This window comes from Chiroxiphia lanceolata, chromosome 26, assembly GCF_009829145.1.
Source record: "Chiroxiphia lanceolata isolate bChiLan1 chromosome 26, bChiLan1.pri, whole genome shotgun sequence".
NCBI lineage: Eukaryota > Metazoa > Chordata > Aves > Passeriformes > Pipridae > Chiroxiphia > Chiroxiphia lanceolata.
Window position 1 is genome coordinate 2,125,172 of NC_045662.1, and position 11,315 is coordinate 2,136,486.

The following is an 11,315-nucleotide window of genomic DNA, read 5'->3' on the forward strand; positions in this document are numbered from 1 at the left end:
CAAGCACCCCACTACTCCTATTCAATCATTACCATTTACTGAAACCTTTCTTGTGTCTGGGCAAAAGCAAAATGCTTAAAGTTGTTAAATTATTCTGCCTGGCATCCTCAGCACTTTGATTTGAAGGTTATAGCTACACATGTGCAAAACAGACACAGAAAAATCTAAATGGCAACACTGAAAAACAGGCCCTGAGAGTCTTTCTTAGGGAAGAATACAGAGCAAATCCAAAGGTAAAATCCCCAAAACAGCAGACTCTGGGATTGCATATTTAACCACCTGGGAAAGAGGAATTTGTGTTTTCAGTCAGAAGTTTTGGGTGAAAACCAAACCATTCTTGCATTCCCAAATTAGGTGGATTCCACAAGCTGCTCTATCATGCTCCAAATTGGTGTAACCCAGAGACAGGTGTGTCCTGTGGTGACTAAAGGTATGTTTGACTAAAATTGGGCTTGGCCAAGTAAAAACTCCCCAAGTTCTATTGGGCAAAATGAAAAAGCAACTTTACCAGTAGACATGTCCCAGTAAGGAGAGTGTAAAGCATGCAGAGTCACCAAACTCCATAACAATGTCATCATGGCTTTTCTGTTTATTCAACACTCCACCAGACAAGATCTGCTCTCCTTCTGCAAGCCTTTTTAAAAAACAAGAGGTTTAAAGGGGTTACAAGGCTCACAGTACTGGCAGTCCAGTGTTTTCACCCTGCTGCAAACAAAAACAGAAATCCACTGTCAGTGTTCACAGGTTTCAAACAACAAACCAAAAGTTCCTGCAAATGAATGTTAAATAATTGATGGGTTCCTCTACAACAGGGAGGTTCAGGACTCTGAAGCCGAACAGCTCTACTGGGAGGGGAAGAAAAACAAACCAAACCCCAAATCCCACCCCACTCCAAAACCAGAGACACAAAATACAACAGGACTTTTCCAAAAGTGATTGATCTTGGGATGGAGGACAAGAAAGTCTTTCAGACACTCGATTTTTGAAGGTGCTTTATGTACTAGCAAGCTAAGACAAGGCTTAATTTGGCTTTGTTTCTTAGAGAAATACAACCTGTAAGGCCCCACACACTCAGCTAAGATCCAATTTTGGGATGTGGCAGGTATTTTGTATTTTAATGCCCTGCTTTCTTGCGAGAAGGACTCAAAAGGAGAACAAAGCTCAGTTTGCACCTACTCCACGTGCAGCCAGTGGTGCCACTCACATGGAATGGGCCACTCAGTCTCAGGCTTGAAAATGGCTTTATACAACTTCTGGGCATCTTCTGGCATCTGAGACCAACCCCTGCACAAGCAAATCACCTCTTCTTGCCTCCACTTGAAATTTTACTTGTAGGAAGATGCTGCTACCAGCACTGACCATTCCCAGGCAGAGCTGTGTAAATGAGCTCACAGAACTACCAGCAGTGACAGTTAAATGTAACAAATTCTGAGGAATATGTTTAAGAAATCTTACTGACACCAGTTCAGGAGCTGATGTACTATGTGCACACAGCAGATTTTGTAAAAGCAAGGGAGAGAACAATCAGCTTTGAATTTATTCCACGGGACCTTTTGAAGCAGAACATTAACATGATTTCCCTTTCAATGGAAGGTGCAAAGAAATCTGTATCCTGACAGCTCCAGGAGTGGAAAAGGAAAAGTCAAGACATCTTGGCTACTGTAAAGATGTCAAAGGACTTGCCCACTAAAGAGAGTAGCAAAGACTAAGGAGCTTTCCCTGCACACCCTGGAGAGGGCTGTGTTTGGCTACATGTCATGAGGAGGATCACAAATCCTGCAGAATAATCACATCATAGCATGTGAAACTCCAAACATCCCCTGACCAATTCTAAGGAAATCAAACATTTTTTTTTTTGACATTGAAAGAGGGACACTCAAAAAACCCAAACCAAAAAAAAAAAAAAAACCAAAACCAAAAACACAAGCTGCTCTGTAGAGAGACATTTAAGCTTCTGTAAAGAACCCCCACTGCATTTTAAGCAGTTTGGACAAAGTTTTTGCCTTTCTTGATGCCTCACCCTTTCAAATCTGCACCTCAGCCAGACAGTTGCCTGCATTTGAACTGGAAAAAAAATAAATCTATGTAGACATGAAATACCCTTATGAACAAACTCTGAGGGCATTAGAGCCTGAAGCTCAAGCCATTTCAGTAAAAAAAACTTGCTGTTAGACCACAGCAAACCTGCAGACACCTTGACAGTATGATTCTGTAAAGATTAATTCTGATGTTGAATACAGGATTCTTGGATGTGGATTCCAGGCTGGTTTGTCCTGGTTTTTTTAAAAACAGAGTCCTGTCTGCCACCTCTTCCCTCACCCCCATTAGCAGTAACTGCATAAGAGGAACAAGCTCAGTGTTTGAGGGAAGTGGCCAATCCTTAATGGAAACACACTGGAAACACTTCAGGAAATAGGCAAAATATCAGAGAAACACAAACCCAAAGCAAACACTCGATGAGTCATCTCTGCAATCAATGTTTTCTCCCTCTACACAGCTTGACAACTCCTGTCTAAGTTATTCAACACCTTTTAGAAGCTTCTGCAATATAGGTTAATGCTTGTTAGGTCCATATCTGAAAGCAAAATGAATTCAACTGAGAGCTGAAGGCCCAACGAATTTCTAGTTTATGCAACACCACAGCTTTCAGAGAGAAATCCAAGCTAAAAAAACAAATGCATTTGTAAACCCTGGAAAGAACATAAAGGATTTACTTACTTGCTGAGGTCCACACAACATTTTGCAAGCAGGTATTTGCACTGGGGGGTGGTACAGCTGTGTCCCTTTAGGAGCCTGTAAGCTTTATAGGCCTTTCCTGAGCGGTAGTAACACGTGGCCAGTAAAAACAGTGCTTCTTCTGAGTGTACTGAAGAGTAAAATACATTTTAAAAAAATCATCAGTTAGCTGTTCATCGTGTTACTACAAAGAATTTAGAGGCAGGGAGTAAAAGCCAGCTGGGATAAGATGGAAAAAAAATGGGTATATCAGAGAAATTCACTGCTAAACAAAGTGCATTTCTTTATGCATTGGCATTTCCCAAACTTCCATGCCATTGGATAGTCAGAACAACTCCTAATATCTACTGCTGCAAGAGAACTTTGATCCTGCTGGCTACCCAACCTAAAGGAGTGATTAGCCAGCTTGCTGTAAAAACAACAGCAAGCCAAGCAAAGCAGCCATTCCAGAGCTGCTGTAGCGACCTTTTGGCCACCCCAAGACCTGGCTCCAAGTCTCACCACACCTCCCACTGACACTTTGCACTGGTTTAAGCAGTGCAAAAACACTGGCACAACCGTGGCTGTTAGGAAGTACAACAGCTTTCAGAAGGAAGATCTATTCCAGCCCAATTAGCCAGTTTTAAGCCCAATTTCAAGTAGTCTTTCTGTGCCTGCAATTTTACTTCTGTTTGTGTTTTAAAGCCCTTGATGCTTTACCTTCACATCACTCAGTGGAGCACATTTGATGATTTTAATGACAGATTGGATGATTTTACAACTCTGTCACCTCTCCCCCAACACTGAGTCTTGTCCTTTTTGCTGCCTACCCTCACTATTTGATTGGGAACGTGGCTTAACCATCACCATTCAGATGCTTTATTTATTTTATGTTGGTAATGAGTGACAGGGACAAGTTCTCCTACAATCTGGATGGGGCACTGAGCAATCTGGTCTAGTTGGAAGTGTCCCTGCCCAGGGCAGGGGGTGGAAATGGAAGGTCTTTAAGGTCCCTTCCAACCCAAACCACCCTGTGATTCTATAAATCCTCTTCCCAAGCTGAGGATGTTTTACTCAAAGAGCTTGACTTGGCATCCAGTGTTCAGATTGAGGCCAGACTGCCCAATTTCACTTGTGATTACAGCAGAAAGGACAGAACTAACCCTCTGAATCCTTCCTGTAAACTCCCAGACTTGGGAGCCATGGTGGCTTAGCCCATTCTTTGGACTTTGTACTTCCCCAAATGTTCCACTCAAACCACCCTCATCCAATGATATATTTTAAATCAAAGGCTGTCCATGAACACAAGCAACTGCAAACTCTAAACAATTAAGAAACCCACATTACTTTATACTTTTCAGAACACACTATCCTGCAAATGGAATTCAGCACTAAAAGACACAATTTTGATGCTTGTTCATCTACCTACAGGGACCCCTTCAGAAAAATCAATATGAGCACTGTACAAAAACCTCTTTGGGAAATCTGCCCAAATCCTTTGCCACACTGAAAACTGACTCTTTTAAGTCATCACCTAGACAGTGACAATGGAAAAAGAGGATGTCCAAACAGAGGGTATTCTGTTGGCTTTATGCTAAAAACACCAGAAGATCTTTTTGAAAATTCAAGTTAAATCAATTTTTATCCACTACTTTAACAGGCTCAGAGCTCTGGGAAACGACCAAGCCACAGATGTCCCCACAAGGACAGTAATTGCAGGTAGACTTAAAAGAAGTTCTTCTCAGGGTGAAATCACTGCTGCCAACGTGGAGCCACAGTATTCAAGTTCTGTAGCTTCTACTCTGCAGAGTAACTACTTATTTTAACCAGGAGCCAGATGTTTTGTTAGCAGTTAATTGCTTGCACCAAGTGACAGCGTTCATGCTGCTTTCCCTCAGCACTGCTGGTCACTGAAAAAAAGCTGTTTGAAGTTCTCCTGCAGAGAATTATTCTGTAAAGATGTGTCAGTATTAAGGCAGATATTTTTCCTCTTGGTTGCTGCAAAAAGGGGATTCTCTTCGTTCCTACATCCTTGGCAATTACCTTCAACCTCCCATTTCTGTCACCCCTAAAACACTATTCCCTTCATGCACAACTGGATTATTGAGTTCCATAATATTCTACACAACACTTCTCATTTGAGCACCAGATCAAACACCCAGGACTTCATTTGTAACCTTGACATGAATAAAAAGAGGGTTTTTTTTAATAAAAAAAATTAGATTTGTGCTTGCATTGTAAAGAGGTGCATTGAGAGCATGGCAGGCAGGGAAGCAAAACATTTCATTACAAAACAGAGCATGAAATAGCTTATACAGTTTAATTAACATTATAAGCTCAGGTTGTTTAGCATGAGAAATTATATTTAATTATACAGGTTTGGGTTTTTTTCCTAGCAGTGATTAGGGGACAATACCTTCCAAAGTAGAGAAGAAAAGCTGACCACCAATATCACAGAGAAAGAAGTATAGAAGATCAAAAAGCTTATCTGAGGTCATGGAAGAAAGATTAAAAGGAAGAAAAGGGGCTAAAACACAACAAAAAATGTGTTTGAAAGTCCCAGGAAAACGTGGAGATGTGTTACTGCTGCCTGCCCAGTATCCAAGACATCCCAGACCTGACAGCACCACAGTGAAGTAACAATTAACAGGAATTCAACTGCAGACACCTGTCCCATATGTTCTGATTCTCACTGTCTCACTTTCTCTCACAATCACAAGATTCTCTCTTTCAGCCAACACACCAGCCAACGTATCTGAACACCATTATTAGCAAAGACAGTTTTCAATGTCAAGCCAATTTGCAGAATTCGTGTGCTGCACCTTATCCTCAAGTGCCCTTGGAAGACATGCAATGCTTAAGGTTATTAAAAAAAGCAACACTCTCCCACTTGATATCAGAAAACAGATCACTGTAAACATTGTACTTAAACACACAACTCCAAGTCTAATTTTTTTAAGGAGGTTTTACTGTAAAATGACATTGCTGCCGTTCCCCGATTTGATTTTCCAACCTAATCGCGAGGTATTCTTCTGCTTTCCCCAAGTAGAAACTGAAGCTTCATTATCAGAACAGGAAGAAAAACCAAAGCTGGAGCAGAGGCTCAAAAATCCTAAATTTAAAATTGAAAAGAACCACCCCCAAACCATCAACTTTATATTTGCAAAATACCTACCTTCTGCATACAACCTCTCTGCCAGGAACACGGCATCGCGGTAGGCGTAGTGGTTAAGTGCTTGCCATATAGCAGCCTGCAAGGCAAGGGAATAACCTGGATTTAGAGGGAGATTTAAAATTGCAAAATTCATTAGCTCTTACTGGCAAAAGGCAAAGTTCAATTTGGTTTTATGGAATCGTAAAAAAAAAAAAAAAAAAAGGGGAGGGGGAAGGATAAACACGCCGGTCGAGTTGTAGCTGTTTTGACTTAAGAAAAACCCAGCAAAATTAGCACTGAAGTCATGAACCAATCCAAGAATGTTGTTCACTAGTTATCAGACACAATCTTCTAAAAACCTCAGAAATAGTGAGTTTTAGCCTGGTGCAAAACTCGGCAGGAATGACTGCAAACTACACCAACCAACACATTCGGTAAATGTAGAAGCAAACCCACCTCCCCAGCTGCTCACCAGAGCATATCCCATTAAACCATCTCCTCTTGAGATGCCAAATCAAAACCCAACAGGACTAGAAATTTCTCAGTGTCCAAGATGGTCATTCTAAGACTTGTGTTGATTAAGAATGTTATATATAAAGGATTTTCTCTGAAGAGGCACCCGTGTTCCCTGATGAACACGATCCACTGCTTTTCGTGTGGTGTTTTATTTGGGTCTTGGCTCATCAGCCACCTCTTCACTGCCACTAATTAGGCTTGTGAAGCAGCACCCAAGAATGAGTGCAATGTAAATTAAATGGACAAATTGATACATACAGCCATATAGAACAAAACCTACTCCTGAATTCAGCTCATGGACCCACACTTGGTCAAATCCAGCTCCCTCCTTACGGGTGCTCTTTTCTTTTTCATGAACACCAAGCCTGAGTTTGTGACAGCCAACATTTGTGCAGACTGGAAAGATGGCACCACTCCAGTGAAATCCAAACACACACACAGGTGTACAAACTGTGCACCACTAAAGCAGGGTCATAATTACTTGCATTTCTGTCACCATCAGCTGAACTACAAAAGCTGTCCAGCCAAAGGCCAGGGCTGGCGTGAGAGGGTTTCACACAAACTACTCAGCCAACTTCCCTCAGATCAGGTTAAAAGTCATCTGTTATCCGTAGAAACGGGATGGGATGGGAAAAATGATGTCTTTTAAGATATGTTTAGCCTTTCCTCCCCACCTACAAGAGTGGTGTGCAGGCTGGTGCTCTGAGGGTTGGGATCAGGACAGCAGTTCCTTCCCATCTGATGTCTTTGCTCCAGTTCTGAAGCCGATTCCCACCAGCAGCAAAGAGCCTTATTGCAGTAGTTTTGCCATTAACGATCCCAAACAAGATCTGAACTCAAGGCACAGTGGTCTAGGATTTCTCTAATATTCACCAGCAACCAAAGACAAGCAGAATCAGCTTCTGATACCCATCAAACACTCCAAAACTAAGAGATCTCCCAGAATGAAAGCAACACCAGCCTGCGATGCAATTCCCGGTGGGAAAGGCAAGCGCCAGTTTCATCTAAAAAAAATAAAAAATATCCAAACATCACGGAGTTACATGTACCATATGCTCCCTCTTCCAACACAAACTTGACAAACACAGGGTGTGAAAACTGCGAATTCTCTTCACAGGATGCCCACACAGCCGTCATGAACAGCACACACCAGAGTTCCCAAGTACTACACACAAACATTATACACAAAATCTCCACACAGACACTGTTTTCTCCTATCAGTAGGTCCCAAGAATACAGTTAAATAGCCAACTGCTGCTTTTAAGCTTGTGTGAAAGGATTTTAAAGCGTTTTAAAGTGAATTCTCTTAGTTTGATTGTTATAATACAAACTCCTTATTATTTCTCTCTGCTTTTATTCCACACTTATCTAAGTGCAGCCTCAGAGCCTGCCTGAACTGATTATTCCCTGTTACCTTGAAGCACTCCCAGGCTGCCTGTGGTTCCAAGCAGACAGAGCAGTACAAAAACTGAGGCAGAAGGTCAGGGCTGAAATCTTTCAGGCCATATCCAAGTGAGAGCAGCCCAAGGTCTTTGTGTTTTGCTCCCAGAAGCTCCTTCACCAAGTCACAAGTGACATTCAGATGAATCCAGCCAAGTTGTGTCATCTCCAGGTTAAAAATCCTGCCTTTGCAAGGCTCAGCGAGCTTACAAAACAAAGGTGTGGGGGTGGGAGTGGTGAAATCAGGGTCATTTGACTTCTCAAACAAGAGCAAGCTGCCAGGAACAATCCTGCCAAAGGCTAAGAGGGGACACAAGGGATTTGGGGCCATGTCACAGCCACATTGTGAGAGTTACACTACACACCAGCTCAAATAACAATCGTTGCTGAGCAGAGTCCCAGTGAAAGCACAAGTGGCTGGTAGAACAGTATCCCTGTTACATAGCAACTGTCACTCTGCAGCCCAAAAGGTGCCTCGTGCCCTGAGCTGATCAATGCTGAGGCCTGGATCCTCACACATACTCTCCTAAAAGAGCAGGAAGAGGGAAAGGAAGGCAGCAGGGAATCAGCCATACTTATGCAGTGACGATTTTCCACGAGAACAGATGTCCAAACTATGACTCTGCCTCAAAAAAGAAGATTTCTTGTGCACCTTTTCAGACAGGAACATCGATCTCTTTAGAGCACAGTAATTTGGTTTGCTCTAGCAGAGGCACAATGCACCTACATGGCATTAGTGGTACCCAACAATTGCTAAACCACAACAGGAGAGTGTTCTCAGCCCTGTTCTCAGAGCTCTATCATGGACAGGAGGGAAGTTGGAAGCATTTCCAAGTGTTATTCAAGCGTGCTCACTGACCAGATGAACCTCCAGGTCCTAAACACTCATTTTAAAAATAATTATATTGCAAATGCAAAGCAAACAGGGAATTCCAAAGCTACCATACCAGCCACAGCCCTGCAGTGAAGCATCCTCAGAGAGGAGAGCAAGAAAATAAAACCACATTCAGACAGGTCCATCTTCTATCCACAAAATCCTGTCCATTTTCCAAGTGTCACTTCATTTCTAAGCCAAAGAGCTCTTAAGGAGACATTCTCTTCTGACAGTTATATAGCCTTGGAAACGAGTTTCAAAGCTTTTTAGCCTGTATTGCCATGCTAAGCAGATTCTACCACGATTTAAGACGTCTCCAGGGTGGGCAGAGGGGAGGAGAGCTCTGGCTGAGCTGTGCTGCCTTTCCCAGTTACCAAACTCTGCCCCCTGAACACACAGACCTCAGTGCTGCACGTTCGCAGCCAAGTTCAAGCACCATTCAAGTGAGTCACAGCAGATGATCACCTTGAACAGCTAAATTCCAAGCAAAGTGTTCATTTTGTTTCCAAGATGTTTTTTTCAGAAGTATTTGGAAGGCATCCAGCCTCAGCACACATGGGATACAAAGTTTTCTGTTGGAGTGGAAGGGTTTTAAATCGACCACATCAGAGCTGTAAACTCTGGCGTTTTGTTCAACTTAAAAGAATAAAAAAAAAAAAAAGTTAGTAAAAATCTAACCAGCGACCAGGATGCCTTTTGGGACATTACTTTCATGGAATTGCAGCCCAAGATTTATAAAGCTACATCCAAACACAGATTCTGTTATTTATCTATCATGCTGCGATAGATAAATAACATCACAGCTGCAAGGATGGCATTTTTTCCTGGAATGCTGAGCCCTGTAGACATCTGAAAGGCTGGGAGAGAACTGACAGACAGGAAAAATTTCTGCAATGACAAAAATGAGAACTAGTGTTTAAAAAATTAGAAAAACAGAACTAAGTACACAGACTTCAGCTAAACTGGGAACTCCGAAACACAACGGGCTTCACCCAATCACCAATAATTTCTAAACTTACCAGTACTGCTGTAAGCAAGGGACAGCAGCAAAGCTGACAGCAGCAAAACCAGTGCTAAAGGAATGATGTGGCATTTGAAAGCAGAATCTAAGTAGATATATTTAATCTAGACAGATATATTCAACATAGAAAGGCCTCATCAAAACATCCAAGGTGGTAAGAGGTTAAGAATGGAGAATGGCATTAGAGAGGTCTTTTCCTTGCTGAAATGTGAAAAGCAGACCCCAGTTTTCTGTCAGAGAGCTCTCAGAATAGCACATATTTTCCACTTGGTCAGTCTAATTAGCACAGCACCGGAAACATTCAGTATTGTTTCCTGTCATTCACTCTGCACTGCATTCCTGCTTCCTCTCCCATTGTAATCCCATGTTTTCCTAGAGTACCCAGCTGGTGCAAAACACCCAGCCCAGCTCCAAGGGTAACACCAGTGCTGTGAGATGACCAGGGCAGGAGAGGGACCAGGTGGCCAAAAGCTTTTCCAGCGCTGCACTGACCCTTGGCCTCAGAGGGGACGAGCAGAGTGTGGTGGCATCGAGGGCACAAACCCCATGTCTACAGGGGTGCCCTCACTGTCACCACCTTGCACAAGCAGGGTCAAGCCAGAAGGGTGATTTTCCACAGGAGAAGACTTTCTTCCCCTTCCACCTTTTCATTAGAAGGAGAAGAGCCAAGAGCAAGAATTCTCACAGTGTTCGTTACAGAACACAACCGTGTTCTGCCAGGACTCCTGTGCCAGGAACCTCTTGCTGTAACTAGAAAAGAAAAACCCCAAAAGAGCCTGTTAAAAAGCTAAAAATAATAATAAAGAATGGGAACACGAATAAGATGACTGATTAATGAAGATCACGAAGAGTTAGAGAACGGGCATACAGCAACTGTGGAAAGAAAAAGCAACTCTCAAATGTGTGAATCACGTCTTTTGGATGGGAAGAGCAGGAAGCCCATCAGGGGCAAATGCAGCGAGACCGAGACGTGGTAGAAAACCGGAATTTACATTATTTTCTCTCCCAGGTCTCCCACCAACCCGAAGGGAGGGAGAAACGTCCTTCACTCGCACACGCAGGAGCCGAGCACGCCGTGAGCATTTAAAAACGACACGGCAGCAAACGCAGCAAGGTGAGCGAGGTATCAACAGGTCTCCCGGGGGATCTGCGGCGGAGGGGGGGACCTTTCCCGGGAGCCAAACCGGCCGCGGAGCCGCGGGGGGACCGAGGGGGGACACGGGGGCGGGGGCGGCCGGTCCCGGGGCCGCGGGGATGGGGCCGGGAGGCTGGAAGGGGAAGCCCGGCGGGAGGGAGGGCGGAGGAGCCGGAGGTCCTGCGGGCCCACGGCCGAGGAGCCCCCCGGGAGCGGCCCCGGCGCGGGCGGGGTGGCCTCACCCGGGCCGGGCCGGGCCTTGGGGCCTGAGCCGCCCGGGGGTCGGTACCTGGACGGGTTCCTGCAGCACCGTCATCCTGCTCTCCCCGGCCTCCGCCTCCTGGTCGCCGAGCCCGAGCGGGGGCGGTCCCGGTCGCGGCCCCGGTGCCGGCCCAGCTCAGAGCGAGTCCCGGCGGGGCCCGGCCCGGCCGCGGCTCATTTGAACCCGCACCGACCGTTA

At 44.3% G+C, this 11,315-nt stretch overlaps 1 protein-coding gene across 6 annotated transcripts in view; it reads right to left on the reverse strand.

The window, feature by feature from the left end:
- Positions 1-11,301, reverse strand: part of CDC27 (cell division cycle 27) — a 31,746-nt gene extending 20,445 nt beyond the window's left edge. For 3 of the 6 annotated variants that reach the window (XR_004360914.1, XM_032711193.1, XM_032711192.1), the window contains exons 1-4: positions 11,145-11,301; positions 5,891-5,966; positions 2,719-2,866; positions 509-634 (exon numbers count right to left, since the gene is read on the reverse strand). Coding sequence is in view for 5 of the 6 variants with exons in the window: in XM_032711193.1 (XP_032567084.1) it covers positions 509-634; positions 2,719-2,866; positions 5,891-5,966; positions 11,145-11,171 (377 nt within the window). In the remaining variant the exon portion in view is untranslated. Of the gene's footprint in view, positions 1-508; positions 706-2,718; positions 2,867-5,890; positions 5,967-11,144 lie in introns of those variants that run through there. The other 3 variants (XM_032711195.1, XM_032711194.1, XM_032711196.1) reach the window with 2 other exon arrangements.
- Between the last annotated feature and the right edge of the window lie 14 nt (positions 11,302-11,315).